At 28.9% G+C, this 23980-nt stretch overlaps 1 protein-coding gene and 1 long non-coding RNA gene across 3 annotated transcripts; one reads left to right on the top strand and one right to left on the bottom strand.

Annotated features, from left to right (window-relative positions):
- Positions 1-17251: 17251 nt before the first annotated feature.
- Positions 17252-21457, top strand: LOC101248904 (NAC domain-containing protein 7). Of its 2 annotated transcripts, XM_004246100.5 has the most exons (5): positions 17252-17513; positions 17872-17967; positions 19124-19311; positions 19643-19917; positions 20775-21457. In XM_004246100.5, exons 3-5 carry the CDS (start codon positions 19152-19154, stop codon positions 21327-21329), a joined length of 990 nt encoding a protein of 329 aa, XP_004246148.1. In that variant the 5' UTR covers positions 17252-17513; positions 17872-17967; positions 19124-19151; the 3' UTR covers positions 21330-21457. The 2 variants fall into 2 exon arrangements, with proteins under 2 accessions (XP_004246148.1, XP_069144716.1); XM_069288615.1 differs by lacking the exon at positions 17252-17513 and having other exon boundaries at positions 17558-17967.
- LOC138338085 (uncharacterized) lies at positions 20791-23322 on the bottom strand. Its single transcript, XR_011211318.1, has 2 exons — positions 23065-23322; positions 20791-21219 (listed from the first exon to the last, which is right to left on the bottom strand). It is a non-coding gene; the product is annotated as an uncharacterized lncRNA (long non-coding RNA).
- Between the last annotated feature and the right edge of the window lie 658 nt (positions 23323-23980).

Raw genomic sequence — 23980 nt, 5'->3', positions numbered from 1 at the left:
TATTAACGGAGAAGAATCCAAATAAAGAAGACATCACCACTATGAACGATGATGAAACTATTTCTCATCTAGAGAAAATGGAAAAGTACAATGGTGATTCCTATAAGTGTCGGTATTATCTTTTTAATTGTCTATCTGATAATTTTTATGATTATTATGATAGAACTTACTCTAGTGCAAAGAAAATTTGGAAGGCATTGCAGAGTAAGTATAATACCGAAGAGGCTGGAGTGAAAAAATATGCAGCTAGTAGATTTTTTCGTTTCCAAATGGACAACAAATCAGTGGTAGATCAAGCTCAAGACTTCGTCATGATTGTTGGAGAGCTTAGGTCCGAAGAGGTTAAAATTGGAGATAACCTTATTGTTTGTGGCATAGTGGATAAACTTCCACCTTCTTGGAAGGAATTTCAAAAAACTATGTGCCACAACCAAAAGAAAACCTCTTTTGAAAGTTTGATAATGAAAATCCGCATGGAAGAAGAAGCAAGAGGAAAAGATGCACTTTTACAAATAGAAGAGAACAACATCACATCGAAGGTAGATTTAATTACTTCGAATAATGCTACTCCTGAAACTCACAAAAATACTTCTTTAAAGCCTAAGAAGAAAAAATTCAAGAAAAATAATGGTAGACCTCCCAAGAAAAATAATGGTGAAAATCACCAAGCACAAAATCAACAAGTTCAAGAAAAGGGACCATGCTATGTTTGTGGCAAGAGTGGGCATATTGCTCGATTTTGCAGATTCCGGAAACGTGGTCCTAACCCTCAGGCAAACGTTACCGAAGAACCTTTTGTGGCGGTGATTACCGACATAAACATGGTTGAGAATGTTGATGGATGGTGGGCTGATTCTGGTGCAAACCGTCATGTCTGTTATGACAAAGACTGGTTTAAAAAATATACTCATTTTGAGGAACCCAAAACTATCATGCTTGGTAATGCTCACACTACTCAAGTGCTTGGAAAGGGAGATGTTGAATTGTGTTTTACTTCTGGAATGATATTAACATTGAAAGATGTACTTTATCCTCCTTCTATGAGAAAAAATTTGATGTATAGTTTTCTTCCTAATAAAGCAGGCTTTAAACAAATTATTGAATCTGATCAATATGTAATAGTGAAGAAAGGTATTTTTGTGGGGAAGGGGTATGCATGTGATGGAATGTTTAAGTTGAATGTTGAAATGAATAAAACTTCTACTTTTGTTTATATGCTTTCTTCTACTAATTTTTGGCATGCTCGTTTGTGTCATATTAATGATCGTTATGTTGGAATCATGAGTAGTTTAGGATTAATCCCAATGGTTAAAAAGAATTTTGAAAAATGTGAGGCTTGTAGTAAAGCCAAGATCACTAAAAGACCTCATTTTCAAGTTGAAAGAAAAACTGATTTGTTAGAATTAGTTCATACTGATATTTGTGAACTTGGTGGAATTCTAACTCGTGGAGGTAATAGATATTTTATCACTTTCATTGATGATTTTTCTATGTTTACATATGTTTACTTGATGAAAAATAAAAGTGATGCTTTTGAAAATTTCAAAACTTATCTCAATGAGGTTGAAAATCAGTTTGGAAGAAAAATAAAAAGAATTAGAAGTGATAGAGGCCGTGAATATGAATCAAATGAGTTTAATTCTTTTGTTAGATCATTGGGAATAATTCATGAAACTACTCCTCCTTACTCTCCTTCGTCTAATGGAGTAGCAGAAAGGAAAAATAGAACTTTAGTTGAATTGACTAATGCCATGCTAATTGAGTCACATGCACCTTTAAATTTTTGGGGTGAAGCTATCTTAACTGCTTGTTATGTGTTGAATCGTGTGCCTCATAAAAAGTCTAAATTGACACCTTTTGAATTGTGGAAAGGTTACAAGCCAAGTTTGGGATATCTAAGAGTTTGGGGTTGTCTAGCATTTGTGAGGCTAATGGATCCCAAGATTACAAAGTTGGGTAAGAAAGTTACTACTTGTGCTTTTCTTGGTTATGCTTCAAATAGTACAACCTATAGATTTTTTAATCTTGAAGATAATATTGTAATAGAATCTGGTGATGCTATTTTTCATGAAAATAAATTTTCTTTTGATACTAAAAATAGTGGGGGTCAAAGGATTGAACAAAATATTTTGTCACTACCTAGTTCTTCTACTTCAACTTTGAAAAATAAAGAAGCTGTTGATTTTGAGTTAAGAAGAAGTAAAAGAGCTAGAGTAGAAAAAGATTTTGGTCCTGATTTTTATGTGTTTAATGTTGAAAATGACCCTCTAACTTTGAAAGAAGCATTATCTTCACATGATTCTATTTTTTGGAAAGAAGTTGTAGATGATGAAATGGAATCTCTAATTTCTAATAAAACTTGGAAGTTAGTTAATTTACCACCGGGTTGTAAAACAATTGGTTGTAAATGGGTCTTACGGAAAAAGTTGAAACCGAATGGATCTATTGATAAATACAAAGGTAGGCTAGTTGCAAAAGGATTTAAACAACTAGAAGGCCTAGAATTTTTTGATACTTTTTCTCCGGTAACAAGAATTACATCCATTAGACTTTTAGTTGCTATGGCTGCAATTTTTGATTTGCAAATTCATCAAATGGATGTAAAAACTGCTTTTCTAAATGGAGACCTAAATGAAGAAATTTATATGGACCAACCCGAGTGTTTTGTTGAAGCAGGCGAAGAAAGCAAAGTATGTAAACTTACTAAATCTCTGTATGACTTGAAACAGGCACCAAAGCAATGGCATGAAAAGTTTGATTCCTGCATGATTGAAAATGGTTTTAAAACAAATGAGTGTGATAAGTGCATATATCATAAGTCTTGGAATAATTCTCATGTGATTATTGCCTATATGTTGATGATTTGTTGATCTTTGGCTCTAACATGAATGTTATTGATGAAGCTAAGAATGCTCTTAGAAGTCATTTTGATATGAAAGATCTTGGTGAGGCGAATTTTATTCTTGGAATAAAAATAACAAGAACATGTGAGGGAATTTTCCTTGACCAGTCACATTATGTTGAGAAAATTTTGAAAAAATATAACTTTCATGATTGCAAGCATGTTGCTACTCCTTTTGATTCAAGTGTTCACTTATTTCCTGTTGAAAGTGAAAATGATGTAATAAATCAAAATGAATATGCTAGTATAATCGGAAGTTTGAGATATGTGACTGATTGCACTAGGCCTGATATTACATATGCAGTAGGAGTACTTGGCAGGTTTACAAGCAAGCCAGGTAATGAACATTGACATGCTATAACAAGAGTTATGAGATATTTGATAGGAACAAAAAATTGTGGTTTGTTCTATAAAAAATATCCTGCTGTACTTGAAGGCTTTTGTGATGCAGATTGGAACACTTTGTCAGGTGATTCCTGTTCTACCACTGGTTATGTCTTTACTTTAGGTGGTGGTGCTGTTTGTTGGAGATCAAAAAAGCAAACTATAATTGCTAACTCTACCATGGAGGCTGAACTAATTGCTTTAGCTTCAGCTAGTGAGGAAGTGAATTGGTTAAGAGATTTATTGTTTCAAATTCCTTATTTTGAAAAATCAATTCCTCATATTTTAATGCAATTGGTAGAGTTCAAAACCGTTATTACAACGGTAAATCCAGACCTATAAGGAGGAAACACAGTAATGTAAGATCGTATTTGACAAATGGTACCATTAACGTTGATTATGTCAAATCTTGTGATAATCTTGCAGATCCTCTTACGAAGGCCTTAACAAGAGAAAAGGTCTGGAGCACATCGAGGGGGATGGGATTGAAGACTACAAATTCTTGAGTCATATATGAGGAAACCCAACCTGGGGACTAGAGATCCTATAACCAGGTTCAAAGGGAAAAACTAATCATATGATGACTTGTTGTGAAAAATGCACTAATTTTTTCCCTCCCTATGATGTGAGTGCATTATTTCCTGTAGTTTGTGAAGGTTGAGTTGATAAAACTCTTAATGAATATCTGTAGCCTGTATGGGTGGAGTGTTAATCTTACAGGAGCACTCTCGACAGATTTCACCTATGTGAAGTGTGGAAGTAGGTCGCTTCCTATGAGAATAGGGCTTATTCTCAAATGCACTCATGAAACCGGGATATCACATGGCCATAACGTGCTGGCTGTTAAAGCTCATGTCAACACCTTGATTATTATGTGTGACCAGTGATATTTTATTTCCCTTAAGCAGTCATAGTTCAAGTCTGAGACCACTACGACTCTGGAGTAAAAGTTACTGTTTCACTAAGTGGAGGTTCAATGCAGAGCACACCTTCATTATGCATAGTCTTCCTTCAACTGGTATACTCTCTTATCTAAATATTAAAATGAGTGGGGGATTGTTAGGTTATTAGCATTTTAATATTAATATTTAAAATATTAAATTGCTTTATTTTGGAGTTCTAAGAATGAACATTGGAATGGATGACTTCTACATCATCCATTAGCATTGGTTGTCCATCACTTTATTTCATTCTTAATACCTCCATTACTCTTTGTAACCTATGTAACATATGTAACTCCTATTGTAACATATGTAACCTATGTAACTCCTATTGTAACCTATGTAACTCCTATTGTAACATTTGTAACCTATGTAACTCCTAAAGCCATTATCTTCACTGTTTACTACCTCCATTATCTTCCTATTTATTGCTAGGAAGACTTCTTGTAGTATAAATAATGGTGGTCTTCATTTGGTTTGGTACACACAATTCATAAGAGAAAACAAAGGGTGAAAGAGTTAGTCTAAAAGAGAGTTCTTATAAGTTGTACGGAGGTGTTCTTTTTTGTGGAGCTTTGAACTCAACTCTTGTCCAGAGTTGTTGAGTTATACTTTGTGAAGGCTGTTGTATCCTGGAGGGGACAAGTCAAAGAGGACTACTGTTGGACCGGTGAAAATATTTGCTGCAGTGGGCTTGAATCTTCTTAAAGAGAGCGAGATATCCGCGCCTCAGCCTGAAGAGATTACTTTCTTCATTTTATTTTCAATTGTAATCTTGCAATTTTATTATCTTGTAATTGTTTTTTTTTCAATCGATTTTTGGTATCTATATTGAAGATTAATTTATTCAGATTAATAGTGCATAAGTCTTATTTGGGGGGAAGCGCTCCCAACCAAGAATTTTTTCATACGGTTCGAATTCGAGTCCTCTGATTAAAAGAAACAGTTTCATTCTCTGCGCCATATCCATTATTCACTGATTTTATGTAATTGTTCATTTGTTTTGTTGTACTTTTGGTTATTTTATAACAAATACACAATATTAATAGACATAATTTTTCCTTTCCAATTTTGACTATGTTGATTGGGGCAGGTAATTATACCAATCCATCATCAATTTTCCACTAGGAATTAAGTTCGCATAATTGCATCGATTGATTACTATAAAGTATAATAAGCTATTCACTTTAAAATAATAATAATCAAGATAATAGTAAAATCTATAAACTCATTTATAGAGATCGATGTCGGGATGTGTAAGTTTACACTTTACTTTATGCGATATCCCAGTTTCAAATAAGAAGTTTCACTTGTATAAAATACAAAGAATGTATATGATATAACAAAACTTACACAATAGTGACCTAATTTAATTCAGAATGAAAAATATCACCAGCTATACGAACTGGTCCAATATATAACTAATAAATTCTTTAAAATTTTGTTTTATCATCATTTATTGTTGTAATTTAATGGGCCTTGGGCTTGAGAAGTCCAACTTCAATGCCTATACAATGGGCCCAACTTCAAATACCAACAAGGGCAAGTTAGGAATTGCATGCATTGGTATAACCGTGGGCTTTGGTGGTGAATAACTATATTAAGGAACAATTACATAAATTAATACATTTTAAAAAAATAATTACTGATTTTGGCGATACTTTTTGTTTATTATCATTTGTAGCAATGCTTTGTTAAATCTGTAATATTTATTAAAAGTGAATTATGTATGCAATATATATGAATTATAATTGTTTTTTCAAATATATCATGTTTGTTTGGTAAAAAATTGTCATATTGTTTTAAAATGTATGATAAATGTATTATTCATCATTAAAATTTGTATTATATGCGAATAATAAATTGTTCTTTGTAATATGTATTAAACTTGTATTATAAATAAATTAAAAGTGAACAAATGAAAGAAAAATATTATTGCTATAATGGTAAATATTTTTTTATTATAGTATATTTATGTAACTCTCCTTTAACTATTGAATTGCCAAGAAATTTCATTTCTATTTTTTGTTAAAATAAAAATTAAACAAATAAAATGATGAAGGGTACCATAATCAATACAGTTGACTCCTATTTTTTTTTTTAAAAAAAAAAATCCTACCAAATTCCACTTCCACACCTCATAATCACTTTATTCATCAATCATTATCGGATTTTACTTGCAATTTATTTCTAATTATGTCAACAAATGATACATTTTCTAGTATGAAAACGATCAAAAACTTTATCTTACGACGTTGTATAGTTAATATTAATAAAAATAGAATGAAATAAGTCTAAGTCTACCCTACTAACAAATTGTTAAAATTTGACTTAATGCTTCTATCTTTTTTATTGGTGCAAGACATCAATATCATATGTCACTACAAGTTTTTATTTTTAAAATAATTTTTTAGGCGATCCAATATAAATATGATAAATAAAAGTCACAAATATTATTTCATGTTATAATGTAGCATATACAATTAAACCTCGTCGTAACAATATTTGTTTGTGTGGATACTAATTTGGATGCTATATAAACAAATAATATTATAAAAAATATATGATATAAAGTAATATGAAAAACTTCTTTCAAAACCTTAATCGTTATAAAAGATGTTATTATAGGTGATAATTGTTACAGACAGATTTGACTCGTTAGTTATATTATTTGAATATACAATTTTAATTGCCTTATTCTAGAAGCTCATCTCTTGATTTAAAGCTTTTTTTTATTGCTTTATTACTTTGGTTGATATTAGTTTGTTGCCTTCTATGATATCCTTTAGCATATAGAATTGATCATGCAACACAGGAGTAAAACATTTTTAAAGAAATAATTGCTAATAAGTAATAATGAATACATCATTTTGTTCCAATAACTTATATTAATACGACCACTTTAACCAATATATAACACATTAACTACCCTTCTAACAAGCCAACCCCTACAAATAAAACAAATGATAATATATTATTTTTTTATGGAAATGAGAAATAAGATTTTTGTGACTTAAAACATGATATTAAAGATAAATGAGAAGTTGAACGTTTAAATTATTTTCTAATATATAAAATGTCATTTTGTTTTTAGTATCACATAAAATAGAACGGATATCAGATATACCTAGATCGCTGACACCTTAGCTTATTATTGCTTGAGTAAGCTTCACCAGAGATAGACACTTAATTATTCCAAATTATTGATTTAATATAAAGTGTTTTCTTGGATCTAGAAAATGATTCCAGATTTGGAATTGGAGTTGGGTGAAGAAAGGTTCTTTTTTATTTCCTTGAAAGAAATTAAAGTAAGATTTGTAGACTCTTTTTACTGTTATAAATATACTTTAATAGCTTAACATATGTAGCCATGCTGTGGGGATAGAATTGAATGTGATTGTAATGATACCAAAGTTCCACTCATCCAACTCTCTATTTGTTCTCATTTCATTATCTTATTATTACTACCATAATAATTTGAATTACTATACAGACATAGACATATAACCAAATACCAATATATAATTTCATATTTATAATCGATACTCCTCCATAAGTTATGTCTCACGTCCTTAAAAATTTATATTATTATTAAATTAGATCTTTGGTCCAACTCACATCCAAAAGTTAGTTCAGAGAAAAAAAAAATTCACCCTAAGACTTAATTTCAACGATTCTATTAGCATAAATTTTATTCGGAAGAACATAAATTAAAGATTAATCAAAAGAACGCAAACCAATTAAGAAGCCAAATGAGCCAAAAAGAAGAAGAGAAAAAACATCTTTTGACACATAAAAAAGCAAGGATTGTCTCTTGGCGTGAGATGTGTGTGTAATTTTTCTAGAATACCATAAAAAGAAATAATCACGTGACTAAATATATAAAATTGGACAAGAGTTAAATGATGGTGTTTATGGGACAATGATATATTACTTATATAATTTGGCAAATATTTGATGAACACTTGTCCTCTATACTGTATCACGCATGCTTTAATTTATTTTAATTTGTGCTGCGTATGGTTGAGTATGAAAACAAATCTTAATATTATGTTTAACAATTTAAGAAATGAAAAATTATATAATTAGACATACTGTACTAATACCTTATATGTAATTACATATACTTTCAAATATTACATATTATATCACTAGTTAAGAGTTTCCTATCATATACCGAGAAAGATAAGTTAGATACATATACTTTTACTACCAGATACACTAAGATAGGGGGAGAGGCCAACGAGATGGAGAGGGAGGCAAGCGAGATTTATTATGTATCTCAGATATATGTGAATCACCCTAGATACATGTATCTATATGTATCTAGTGTAATTTGCATATATCTGAGATACTAGATACATAGGAGGAGGGTGACGAGCGAGATTTGTTATGTATTCAAATATATGTAAATCCGCTTGGATATAACGTATCTAGAGAAAAATTGACCCATGTATCCTGAGCTACATGCATCTGGATGTATCTGAACTATCTGGACACGTCAAATCTAATAAGATACATAATATTGCAAACTAAAATATATCTAAATAATTATCTTCTAAACTATTGAAAGTTGTATAAATTTAAAAAGTAGCCATTCCATCGGACATCATGTTGAAAAATTGACTATTTTGTGAATTTTATTGGAGTAGGAGACTAGGTTTGTTGACTATGCTAATCAAGGATTAAAATACGTTCCGAGTACAAATACCAACCAAATGATTAATGTTGAAAACTCTTGAACTTTTTTAGTGTTTTAATTATCCTTTAATTAAGAATTGCTAGTAACTTTAATTGAATGTTGTATATATAATATATAGTACAAGATATATAAGAGATTATTAGTTGATACATAACATCATTAGGTCAAAAGTTTGAAGCATGAAATTGACCAGAGAATAGAAAAGGCAGAAATGTGTAATAATCGTAGCTATATTCATCACAAATGTATAGTCAATTTCATGATGTAGCTAGCTACAACAAAAAATATATATTGACTTGGTAATATTTTTTTAATTTAGTATTATATTGGTGGGATTTCAAAATACCATTATGAGCACTTATAAGTTTGAAATTCTTGTGTACAAAAATAAAATTAATATAGTTTAAAAAGGCCATAATGAATACTTTATTATCTGATCTTTTTTTTATGTTTTATTCATGTTTGATTAGTGTTCACACCCAACGAATTATAAGAAGTTGGATTGCAAAGGTTGTATAAATATAAATAAAATATTTTAATCTCAAGGGAGTGGGAACGGAATGACTAAGTCTTAGATCTCATTCTATATATTATAATAAATGGTACTTATTACAAAATACAAATGTATTTATTAGCTTCTTTTATGATAGTACTTGTCTTCTATTTTAGTTTTGTTAATTATACTTAATATTTTGTGTTGGTTTAATTATATCTGATAATTTAAATATAATGTTGTTTTTGAATAAACTTCGATCATTTTGTTTGAAATTTAGGTATGTATTTCTGAAGTTGTTATTTTTATTTTATTTCAAATAAAAAGAAATAAACTACGACATTGTTTGAAATTGTTTCAGAATATATTAAAATTAGTTAGATCAAGATAAACTATTAGTTAATTATATCATAATTTGTGCAACTCTTTTCGAGTTTTGATTATATTTTAAGAATAATTTTAAGTACCAAACAAAATTGATAAAGTCTCTTCTTTTTCTTGTTTTTTTTTAGTCTATACACTTCTTGTTTTATTTTTCACATTTTCATTTAATTTTTTTCATTAATTATTTTTTCATATACTTTATATTCTAACCTTATATATGTTAAGATTTTCTATGACCTACTTATAAAATACTCCCCCACCCCCACCCCCACTACACACAGATATACAAAAGGTAAATAGGGGGGAAGGGGGGTGACCTATTAATAGTAAAAATCTGGTAGAGAGTCGAATTTGTTGATGTATGTCATTGGCCCTAAAATAATTATAAGATGAGAAAATTAATTCGTAGAATATATATTTGGAAACGTATGGTCTACTTGTGTCTCCACATTGCCTAAGCTTTACTCCATAGTATGTCCTTATACTATTTGCAGGTAACTAACCACATTTTCCACTTTTTTTTCTTCTTCTACTTTTTGACTTCTTATTCTTCAATTATATTTGTAATCATCCTTATATTAGATGCTATAGGTATAATAATTACAGTTCAATTCTAAACCACGGGCAAGTTGTTACAATGACCTCTTTTAAGTCTTAACTATTATCGATGTAACTTTTTATTTGTATATGGGTAAAAATTTAGTTATATAGAGTGTTTATATCAAATTAATGTAATGTATCATGACTATATTTTTGAAAAAGTAATGGCACGTGTAAATTAATTGTGATTGAGTAAAAGAACACTATATTTATATGTGACATGTATATATTGACTAATTGATGTAAACACTTAGCATATATGTGTAAGTTTTTGCCCGTCGATGATTATATTAAACATTTAGTTGATTTAAACTGTTTTAGTTAACTATTTAGATATTGCCTATAATTTTTTAAAATTTTGAAGAAGAGTACATATAACCTTTGAAATTAACAAAGTATTAGGTTGACATCTTATAATTATAATATTTTAGACCAAAGTCTAACGTTTTTTCATAAAAATTTTTATTAGCTCAGGAGAGATTTTTACACTGTAACTTAGAAGGTCTATTTAGCTATAATAATGCGAAATGAAATAAATTTATCATCTTTACATTTAAAATACATTTAATTCCAATTGTTAACGAAGGACAAACTTAACATATTTATTAAACAAAACAACTATCCTAAAAAGGAATAATAACAAAATTTTGTGTAAACTTTGTTATGTAGAAAAGAGTAAGAGTGAAGCATAGTTCGAAATTAAAATGAACTTTTAAATTCTTTTTTTTTTCTTTGCAATTTGTATATTTATTTTTTTTGACACATTTGTGCTCGTCCAGCTCTAGCCTCTTCCAAGTTGAAACGTGGGGAGCCAAAACAATAATGTGTCTATTTATGCAATCATTAAAGATGGCTCCACTAGCTCTACCATTTTAGACACATCATTTTCCTCTAAATTTATTAAGATTATTTGTATTAACTTATTAAGTAATTTGTAATCCAATTATGCCCATTACATCATTATTTTTACCAAGATATATAATCTTGATGATTGAAAATTAAGGTGCGCAATTACAATGTTTTAAAAAATAAAAGTAAATTTAAGTTTATTGTTTGAGATAAATTTGCACAAGTAACCCTATGTTTCTCAATTGAATCATTCTAATTACTTAGTTTGAAGCATGCCTTAACTTTAAACCCTCCCTTTCCACCTTAAACTGTTCTTAATTAAAGGCTAATTATGAAAGAAAAAGGGAAAAAAATAGATTAGGTTACATTAGTCGTGAGGTAATTAACTTGTATTTTCATAGTAATTAGTCCATGAAATTTATATTTTTCTTAATTAATCCGTTTAAGTGCTTCTTATCGACCATTTATTAACTGAATTCATCTTAATCCAGCATGAGATTTTTTTTGTTTCAAAATGTTTAAACTGAATTTTTTGTTTGATATTTAAATTTTAATCAAATTACAAGAAAACAAACGTCGTAGAAGTAGAACAAGTTGAAATGTTATTTGCTATGTTGTTTAGTTTATACCGTGTAAAATTAGGACCTAGCTCACACCCCAAAAGCTAGCTTTTGGTGTATGAATTAGGCCTAAGACCTAATTTCACATGGTATCAGCGCAGGGCCTGCCTCACCCGATGTTGAGGCCCCCCAAAAATTAAAATTGTCCATGCACTAGATGCTAAGTATTAGGTGTGAGGTGGGGGTGTTAAATAATGACAAAAGTCTCACATCGGTGGTTAATGAGATGGGTGGACTCCTTATAAGGCTTGGACAATCCTCCTGCCTTTGAGCTAGCTTTTGGGGTGTGAGTTAGGCGTAAGACCTAGTTTCACATTTTCGTTCAAACTTGTAAAGAGTTAGATAATTGTTCATTTACTAACTAATTCAACCTATTTTAATTTGATTCGTTCAAATTCAACTTAGATCGCGTATTTATTAACCATACTTGACATCCTGACGATGAAATACTGCCATTAATTAATTAATTTACCATACAAATGAGATTTGAATAGCTACATTTTAGCTAGCCCATGATATCATTTGACTCTTCACTCTTTGTCTCTTTTTGCATCATACACCTAGTTATTTTATGCTCCTCAAATGATGTGCTGCTGCATATATATAATTTAGCTTGTGTTGAAAAATAGAGTTTCATCATAGTACCAAAGAATAAAAGAGTCAATATTTACATAATCAAATTCATTTTTCAATCTTCATGGTGCTAAAGCTACATGACTACGTATTACATACAATGATAGAAATCAAGAATATGATTAAAGTAAAAAAAAAATAGCTTTTTGTGAAATGCACTTATCATCTTTTTTTTTCAAGAAGAACAAATAAAGTTTGCCAAAATGGTGTTATTTGATCATGTAGTGCACCATGACATATATACAATGATGTTCAATAATTTTACTACTGCATGTACGTGTGATATATAGTCAAGAAAAAAAGAAATCAATCTAAGACAATTACTTCATAGTTAACAACAATTTGCACTATTTAATTAAAAGACTTGAAAAGTAGAATAAAAAGGGATACTTTAAATTATAATGCAGCTTGCTTACAAAAGTAAAAAGTAAACTCATATATATATATATACCTTGTATGTGGTGCCCATAAAAGTAAAAATCATTGTTTCATTTCATGGCAAATGTTATCTATTTACTGGTAGTTTTTAACTTTTGGTTGAAAGAGTTATTATTACATAGGGTGAAATGGGATGGTGAAAAATTAATCTGCCTAACTTATTCATATCCCCTATTTTGAGCTGATTCTTTGTCATTATAGTTTATTTTGGACCATCAAACTTATGTCTAGCAAGATATAGTTTTAAAGAGATAGTTTACGAGTGTCCATTGATATATTGATATTTTTTCATTAAAAATTATAGGGTGTAGTTAGATAAAAATATTTTTATATGTATATGTTATATATAATATTAACACTTCTTGACTTTTACGCAATTTTATTTTTTATATTTTAGATATATTTTAGTCAAAATTTAATTTGGGCAAAGTAAATGACTTTTACAATTATTAATTTAGCTTATTCTGACTAACTCAATTCAAAAGTTGAACTCATTCATGACTCATTAAAAACCTTGTTCAAATATTTTCAAAAAATACATATTTTATTCGTTTGACATGTTATAAATAGTTGTAATAAGATATTTTTAAAAAAAAAAAATAGGTAAGAGTTGCGCGATTCGGACCATCCATTATTTATATCTACATGACAATACTCATATTTATTAGTTCAACTTAATTTAATTTATCAAACTAAACTTTACTCGCTCATTTAACAATACACTTATACAACAAGTTTCGTATACTTTTCGCTATTGATACCATCAGTATCAGATTCTTCAAAAGATACATTATTTTTAAAAAAATTAATACATATTCATTATTATTTTAAAAAATACGTGCAACATTAAAAGAAAGAAAAGGGAGAGAGAGAGAAAGGCATTACAAGTGTGGAAGTTAAACCTGGGAATTTGGCAGCCACATAAGCATAGTAAGTGGGCCAGATTGGTGACCATTGTATAACGTCTCTAACTTTTGCTTCACTTCTATACTTTAATTTTTTAATTTTTTTTAATCTCAAATTAAAATCTCAATTAAATTTAGATCATGTATTAGTGGACATATTTAAAGGTGACACTTTAAATCAAATTCTTTTTATACCTAAAGCTCTAATTCAACATCTTTAATAATTAAGTATGAGTCAATCTCACCACTGCACCATAACGATATTTGTTTCTATACTTAAACCTTATTTTAATTTAGACTTTCTCCACAACCATTGGCGGAGAAGAGGCCTTTTCCTCTGCAAAAGTGAAGGCTTGGGTTACCTAATCGGCACGCACAAGCACTACACTTGTCATTACATATTTTTTTAAAAACATAATATGTATATGTACGCTTGTCACACAAAGTTAAAAAGAGAGATAATTGAAGCATTATAATTAACTAATGAATTTAAAAGTTATAAATAAATCAATATGATATATCATATTATAGCAGGTAAAGAATTACTCAGTTACCGTAGATCGATTTTAAAGTTAACGACACAAATCACTCATGTTCTATCAACAAATAAAATTTAGCTTGTTGAAAACATTATAACAAAATAAATTTCTAATAAGAATTTATTAAAATTAATAATTAATTAACAATGTAAATATAAAATTCGAATTCGTAACACGGTGATAAATAAGGGATTGTGGGTCATTGTTGGAGAAAAACAAAGGGAGGTTTGTGAGCTTAATGATAAAGGATTAAGCCACGCCGAGCCATTAACAGCCACCACGTAAGTTTTAATATATAGCCATCATTCCGTTACAACGGGACCCACTCTCCACCGTTACCACGGGATACTTTTTTCCCACGCATTTCCTAAAAGCTCTTTCAGCCTAACTGGATGTATAACATTTTTTTAAAAAAAAATATTTAACAAAAAAAAAAAGTTATAATTTACTCTGTTCTAATTTATGAAACATTTTTTACTTGTCTATAATATATCAAGTTAATATAAAATATATCAAGTTAATATATTGTTTATACGATTTGAGTTTTGAAAAACAATAAATTATGTGTGTGGGGTTTTTGAAGGGCTAAATAAATACTCCCTCTGTTTCTTTATAGTTATTTTAGTTTTTTGAAAGTTAAATAATATGACAATTAAAAAAAAAGAAAAAATCGTATTTAGTATTCTCTTCGTTTTTATATGTTTGATCTATTTTGATTAGACACGAAATTTAAGAAAATTAAAGAAATTTTTTAAATCTCGTGAATTTAAATAAAAAATGTATCAAATATACTAAAATATTCTTTAATCTTATAGTTTTAAACAATTCAGGTAGAAACTTAGAATTAAAAAATTACTAAAAAAGAAAAAAATCATTTTTCTGAAAACAAATTATATAACGATAAATAGGTCAAATAAATTGAATCGCGAAAATAAGTATTTTCTTTTTATATTTATTTGGAGAAGAGTCACTTTCAAATATGTATTGGGTCGGTTTTTGTAGGGTATATCCCTTTGTGTAAATAAAAAAAATAAGAAATATTATTAATTTGTAGACCCAACCAATCAGAGGCCGCGTGAGGTTGCTGCTGACTTATGAGTATTTTACGTTTTAATATTTTATTATAATAATGAATTCCCACAAAAAAGCTTAATTGTTCATATATTTTATTTTTATAAATTTTGTCATATGCTGTTTAAATTATTGTGGCACTGAAAAAGTTCAAGTGTATTGTAATTCAGTGAATTTTTTTTCCCAAATAGTTAGTTTTGGTTAAGATTAGTTCACTTTTTGTTTATCTTGAGGAATTAACGATATAGAGCCCGTAATGGCACTAACACTATTAGAAATAGAGACTTTAACCATCGCAAATTAATAATTTTTTTTTATATATATGTATTTTTTTTATTGAATTAACTCACCGAAAAAATATAAATAAATTTTCTTTGAAGTGTTCCCACCGGAAGTGAAATTTCGATTGTTGTGTCACTGAATATTTTTTCTTTTCTCCGTAATTCAATCAAATATTTATGAAAATAGGCAGTACCAATTTTGTCGAAAAATAGTGAATTTTAGTAGTGTAACTGAGAAATTAAGGAGTTAGGTCTACAGATATTTTACACTAACAGTGTACTTATTGACACTTTATAGAAAATTATTTTTTATTTTTAAAAATAGAATCGAAAGACTTTTAGTAGATTGTTGTTAGGTCCAAGCGGTGAAATTTTCCTTACGCCTATAAGCAAGAGTCTACTAGGATTTCACAAGAAAAGATAGCCAACCTGGGATACGTTGCCGCAAGGAATAGGAAGGTGCCTCTAGCAGATTGCCCTTTCTTTTAATATTTGTATATATAGAGTATAAATTTCCTATATGTAATGGTGTAAATTACTCAAGAATCTGTTTTTTTGTATTATATAAATTAAATTAATTTCCAGTAGGTAATACAGTAACATGTAAAATTTATACAGAAGAAGACAATTAAAAGAATTCTAGAGCTTTCAAATGATTACAATTGTACCAAAAGGAAAAGAGGAAGTCCAACGTCATTACCAAAATATCATTACCGAATACTGCTCGATATATATATATATATATTAGAGTTTAATTAATTTTGAATAGTGTATTACGATATTATTTTTTAGGGTGGCGCTTGGAATAGGAATTTTCATATTTAGAGTCCGAACTCAAAATCTTTGATTAAAAGATGAAGAGATCCCAATATACATGTTTAATCTTTAATTTCTTGTAAGGAATGAGATCTCTGAACTACTTATAATGCTTGGATGATTCTCTTCTATATATCTTGAACAAATTTCTAAAAATGTAAGTTAAGCTCAAAGGCTAATTTAACATAATATCAGAATCGAACTCTTTTGATATGGTCCCCCTCGAAGGACCGGTTGAAGGGAAGAGGGTGGAAATACCCTCGACTCCAAACCTATTGAAAGGGACCTTAGTTCATAAATATGCACACACTAGACTAGACAATTGAACCCGGTCCACATAGATAAAGGGATGAGATTTTTGAAATACTTATAAGACTTGAATAGTCCTCCTTTCTTTGAACTGATTTTTATAGTATGAATTAGACTACCGATTGAAAGGTTTGAAAATATCCCATCCATAAATATGCATTAAACTACTTATAAGGTCTGAACAACCCTCCTCTATTGACATCGATCGGAACTTCATAATATTTAAATAATTGAACCAAGAAAATGTTAACTATTTGATTAAATGATTATGTCACCAACAACAACAATTTAATAAGCTAACAAACAAAGTTAATAATTAACAAATACATTCTCTTTTTGGTCGGGTGTGTTGTCTTATGGTGTATGGATGATGTTTGCCTCTTTAAGAAGGCCTAGCTAATATATGCCCTCATTTTTCTTGACCTTCATTCTCTATCTCTTTAATCAAACAAAACATACAAAAAACACTAAAACCACATTTTTTTTTTCATATACTAAAAAACAATCAACTTAAGTCTCCATCAAAAATTGGTGGGGTGGTGGTGGTGGTGGAAATAATTAACTTGTGTGCTTCACCCTCAGCCACCATTTTTTCTGCCTCCAAATCTTTTTACAATGATCTTTATCTTCTTCATCAAGTGATAAGGTGACACAAAAAATATATATATAACACTCATAGTTGTTTTCTATAGAAGAAAAAAAAAGAGAATGTTTTTATTTGTTTGCATATTCTTTTGTGAAACCCTATTTTCTCTAGCTCCTCATTTTTTTTCCTTTTAAGGAAGAAATTAATTTTTTTTCTTTCTACTTTTAATATATACTTTGGGATCTGATCATAGTTTTTTTTTTGGTTGAGAGGACCATGAGACAAGTTTTTTTTTTTTTTGGTTTATGAAAGTTAAAAGAGTTCGATTCCCGAGGAGGAATTGGTAGCTTCTCTTTTTGTCTACTAGCTTTGTAAAGTTGAATGAGAGTTATATAAATCTATATATCTTTTTACACAGTGACTTTGATTGATCTGAGAATATTGTACAAGAGCTAAGAAGCAGATCTGTGGATCAACAACAAACTCTAGAGGATCATTACAATTATCATCAAAGGTTGTCTTGATATGCTTTTTTCATCTTTGATCACTTTTTTCATTTTTAGATAATTCGATAGAACGTATCAGTTCAATATCTGATAGGTAAGTCATTGATAACACAAATAATATTAACTCAATTTTTTAACGAGAAAGTCCATCAAGGTAGCTTAACTCACACAAAGAAAAGAAATTGGATGAAGAAAGTTTTTCATGATAATGTAAATGTTTTACAAAATATTTAGTAATAATTTTCATCAAATGTTTATTCACTCTAATTAGATCCTATTTTCTTAAAAAAGGATGAGTATATATTATGTAACACATCTCTTCTTTCTCCTCCTCCTCCTTTTTCGATATCGAATTAAATTTATTTGAAGAATGAACAAATATGATAGACAAATTCTTACTATATGCATTTGTGGTGAGATATTAATTTTGGTGCATGCTTCTTGAACTTAATTGTTGAGGATTTAATATATGGTTTTTATATTTGTTATATCTAAACAAATTAAAAGGTATATAATTTTGATTAGACATTATATTATTATACTTTTATGAGTGGAGAAGACATTATACTTATGGTACTTGTTTCATTCAAGTTTCATGCCTAAGGCTAAAGCAAACTTGAGTAGTATTTTTTTTAGCCATATCTTCAAGTGATTAGGGCTCTCATGCTTTTACCCCCACAAAGTTGACAAAACAAAATTATACGCACATCATTTACTTTTAGTGTCTTGTTTTAGCATATCTACATTTTTTTTAAAATTTAGGGAATTAATTTCTGAATTACAAAATTCTTGCTTATGATATGAAAGAATTTAGCTAGTGTTGGTTCGATTATCTTTTTTATTTATTAGGGTTTTACATAGATTATACAAAAATAGTGTGTATATTCATTATTTAGTTATAGCAGGTAACATGTCTTATTTTCTGTATTATTATCGTCTTAGTTATGATATATATGTTTCTCAACAATGAAGTGAATTGATGTTTAACATTTTTAATCACTTGAACGGATTAAAGTATGTGATCACATGTACAATATCAAAAAAAAAATTCACTAAAGAAAATTGGTGAAATGTTCTATAGTTTCCTTACATTTGCATGTTCTTGAAACTTATAGTATGAGATATAATTATATATTATAATGTTTTTGATTCATTGGAATGCAGGTTTTGATTTTGTGGATCAAGAAAAGAGATGAATTCTTTTGCACATGTTCCTCCAGGTTTTAGATTTCACCCTACGGATGAAGAATTAGTTGATTATTACCTCAGAAAAAAGATTGCTTCAAAAAGAATTGACCTTGATGTCATTAAGGAAATTGATCTTTATAAAATTGAGCCATGGGATCTTCAAGGTACATAGCTTTGGTTTATAACATCATTAATTATCAATGACATATGTTGTAGTATATGTTAATTCTAGATGTAAAAAATATAACAAATTTCAATACAATAACTGGGGTTTAGGAAGGGTTGGATGTAGAGAAGCTATTTCCGATAGAGCCAGGAAAAAAGTGATCTTCTACTAATTTCCGTCTATAACTACATCATATGTCCAACTATCTTTTTGTTGCTATACAACATGTAAACATGATTGCTATAGTGAAATGTTGTTATAGATGATGACTGTTATAGAGAGATCTGACTGTACTGATTTTTGTTTGTTTAATTTTATTTTTTTTTCAGAATTGTGCAAGATAGGAAGTGAGGAGCAAAATGAATGGTACTTTTTTAGCCATAAAGACAAGAAGTATCCAACAGGTACTAGAACAAATAGAGCTACAAAAGCAGGATTTTGGAAAGCAACTGGAAGAGATAAGGCTATTTATCGTAAGCAATGTTTAGTTGGAATGAGAAAAACATTGGTATTTTATAAAGGTCGAGCACCAAATGGACAAAAATCAGATTATATAATGCATGAGTACAGACTTGAAACCAACGAGAATGCCAATACTATTCAGGCAAGTCTTCTAAACTTAAAAATAATCCCAGACGAGTTATCTGTTATATAATCATAATCGATTGAACTATGTTTTTATTGTAACGATGTAGTTATAATCTATAATTAGGAACTATCTCAAATTAAAGCATTCTTTTTTCATGGGAAGATTTCTATTACCATCGCATATATAGAAAAATAAATCGAAATCTGATAAACCTAGCTCCTAATTATTTTGACTTGTGATATATAGTAGATAATTATTGAGTAAGTTACATGTTTAGATAAAAGTTGTGGAAAGGATTATTACTAGTTAATACGTTTTATAAAAATGTGTTGATAAAAACTTTTATGTTAGAATAATTGAAATATCCCTAGAGCTTTCTTTAAATAAAAAACAAGGAGTTTTAAAGCATTTATACACTTAAAAGTATAAATGAATGATGAAAATATCAATATACAAAGATAATTAAAATTTATAATTTAGCAGGAATGTTCTGAAGATCACAGAAAGATATTTAGAGTAAAATTGTAAAAAGATTAGTCAAATTAAAAGTGTTTGAGAACTGTAGAATCATAATTTAGAATTGACCAACTTATTACTTTTAATTGATTCTGACTTATAAAAAGGTGCTTGACCAATTGATGGTCACAAAATAGTTTGATCAAACATATAAGTTTAGTCAATTGTTCTTTTGTTGTTTGCAATTTGATGAGGTTATTACCATATCAATCTTGATACACAAATAACTTGATATTCTTGATCAACTTAACCTAGGAAACCTACTTTCTGTCTGATTAGTCGTTATTTGTATTGTTAATGTATAAAACATTATAAATTCTATGTATATCCTAATATTATTCAAATCGATCTAGCAGGAAGAAGGCTGGGCAGTGTGTAGAGTATTCAAGAAAAAACTAGCAACATCAATAAGGAGAGAAGGAGACCAATTATACCAACATGAGTCACTATGTTGGTATAACGATGACCAATTAGTCTCCAATTTCACATCTAATTTTGACTCTCCACCACGTAACAATTTTCCAAATCCCTATAATGTTACACCTTCATACCATCATCAATTACCCTACAACAATATGCATCAAAACCCTCATAATAATGATGCATTATTTCTTCAACTCCCTCAATTAGAGTCACCCAAGATCCCTCCATCCTATGGATCAATCAACAACAACTCAATGTACAATAACAACAACAACTATGATCAAGTGACCGACTGGCGAGTACTCGATAAATTTGTTGCATCTCAATTAAGTACTCAACAAGATGGCTACAATGGTGCTTGCTCTAGTTCCACAGCATCTGAAAAAATGAACATGCAGCTTCAAAGTGATACCAAGGGACAAGAAATGAGTTCAGAAATTGCATCATTATCTGCTTCAAGTTCACAATTTGATAATATATGGAAGTAATATATATAATCATAGAAAATATATGATGATGATGATGATTGAATTTGATATATGTACTTATAAATTGTGTCAGTTTATGTACATAATAAAACTCAAATATGGTACGTGATGTATTAGAGGTTTAAAAATTTGTACTCATCTATAAGAATGAATGAAATTAGTATTTAAGAAAAAAGGACAAAAAACATATAGAGGACCTCTAATATATGTATATAGTACTATTTCAAGGCTAAAGATCTAACATTTTTTAAAAAATTTCGATCATTTCTCGATTTGTACATCATGTCTTACTTTTTAAATATTTTTCTAATTTTATCGGATATTCAAAAAAATTATTGCGATCTAAAGAAATAAAATAATAGTATGATACTATAATTTCCAGAATAATTGTGTTTATACTTTATACTAACTAATTTTCTCCAGCTGAATGTTGAAGTGTTTTTTCGGTATTATTTAAAAAAAAATTAGATTTATTTTTTAGCAGATGGAAGTAGCTAATTTATATTGAAATGATTATGCTGTCAATAAAAACTTCTCATTTGGTCTAATTAAAAAAAAAAAAGATCGTGAAGATATGAATTTCTAAGTAATTAATAAGTCTGTGTTCTCGATTTCTAATTACACAAAATGTTTTTATAAGTTGAAACTTATTTAACAAAAAGAAACAATTAATTAGACTAAAAAGAAGTTAAAAATTTATTAAACTAATTACGGTAAAAAAAGAAAAAAAAAACTCGTAGGAAGCTACGGGTAAGCCTATTATCTATACTCCTACAACTCATATATAATTGAATTTATCAAATTTATCAACCTCTTATATGCACCTTAAGTCTCATAATTACATCTATATTTTGCATCCAAACTTGTAAATCTAACAATGCAAAACTATTGTTAGTGTCGACTAAAGATAAGCATTTAATTTGACATGTACTAGTATGTGTGCATATTAAATTATTAGCCTTGTGCAAGCTATGCATATTAAATTATTAGCCTTGTGCAAGCTAGTCATGTACTTACTGTAATATAACACAATAGAGTGTACGCTGACCTTATTTTTATCTTATAAAGATTAAAAAAAATTGATTTTTAAGAATTTTTCTATTGAAGTATAATAAACTAAAGTAATTATGAAAAGGAAAAATGAGAAGATAAAACATGACAACTCATAAGAAAATTATATAGTAAATAATAAAGCAATAAATCATAAATATAATAGAGTTGCTAACGTGATTATTATGCAAAGAATAGCCTTCTCATGGAAGATATCAATAATGCGCGGTTAATTCCACTTTTTAATAAGAAGCAAAACTGCTTAACACTTCCAAATTACGATAAAGACAATCGTTTACATTTTAAACATTTTTTTATTTATTAATTTATAAATGAGGTGATCATACGATTCAATATTTATCAAAGCAGACAATATTTCAAACTACGACCTATTATCAAAAAGAAATTTACACATCAAGTAAAAGAGTAGTGCACCATTTCTATTGTTTTTAATTACCAGGATCGTGAATTAATAAGAAAGTTTCTAACTGCAAAGCATAATTAAAACTAAGTAGTTAAAACAAATCCTCTAGATTAACCAAAACCTTCTTGTTTGCCCTACCTTGAAGTTCAAGAATACCTCATATTAAATAAATCAATACAAATGAATAATAAATCTAGATAACTATATTTAAAACTTAAATTCCCATTAAGTCATCACTTGAAGATTCATAATTCAGCTCACCTTAATTCATCTTCGAATATTGAAAGCCATTTTGTTGATCTAAGGTAGAGGTAAGGTCTAGCGTACTACACTCCACCATCCTCAGACCTCAATGTGTGGGACTACGTACACCGAATATGTTGTTGTCGTTGATTTTGTTGCTACGTACGTAGAAGCTCAATACCTAGAGGAGTATTAATTTGTGTATTCTATAGGCTATATATAAGGTGGAAGAAGATGGTAGTTGTATATATATATGTAGAAATTCAAATTTTAGTTGGTGTTAAATACTCAAAGAACTTAGCGGATAAGTGAGGGAAAAAAGGACGGAACAATTTGATAACATAATTATGCAATAACAATAAGAAGAAACTAAAAAAGTGTTTTTGTTTTTGTTTACTTTTTGAGGCAGTTAATTATTATAGAACTTAGTAGTAATAATCATGGTTTTTTACTTTGATGTGGTTGAAATTGAACTCAAACTTGACATTCCCTTTCAAGCAATGCTCAATTTTTGAGCAGACATCATTATTGAGCGTGCTTTGTTGCTCTCATAATTAACCATTCTAAAGCACTCCGATGTAGAGAGTATGAGCACGATGATAAAATTAGTTCATAAAAATACGACTCGTACAATCCGTTTAATTCTTAGAGGGATGATGACCCCCGTAATTAACAACAAAGGCATGTGATAACTAAATCACAAGACACAAATGGTAGCAACATAAATCACAAGACATCAAATTTTGCAAAAACAAGACATGTTTTTTCATGTTTCTTTTAAATATTTTTGAGTCATCAATTATATATAGTAGTCTTTTATGCAGTTTTCAAATATATAAATTTTATTTCAGAAATTTATAAAATTTCATGCCCAAATTTATGGTCAAACTTAATTAAACTGTTTGACTTTTCAAATTTGAATTGTGCTATATAA

This window comes from Solanum lycopersicum, chromosome 8 (assembly GCF_036512215.1).
Source record: "Solanum lycopersicum chromosome 8, SLM_r2.1".
Taxonomy (NCBI): domain Eukaryota; kingdom Viridiplantae; phylum Streptophyta; class Magnoliopsida; order Solanales; family Solanaceae; genus Solanum; species Solanum lycopersicum.
The sequence above is the reverse complement of the archived record's forward strand: the minus strand, read 5'-3'. Positions and strand labels throughout refer to the sequence as shown.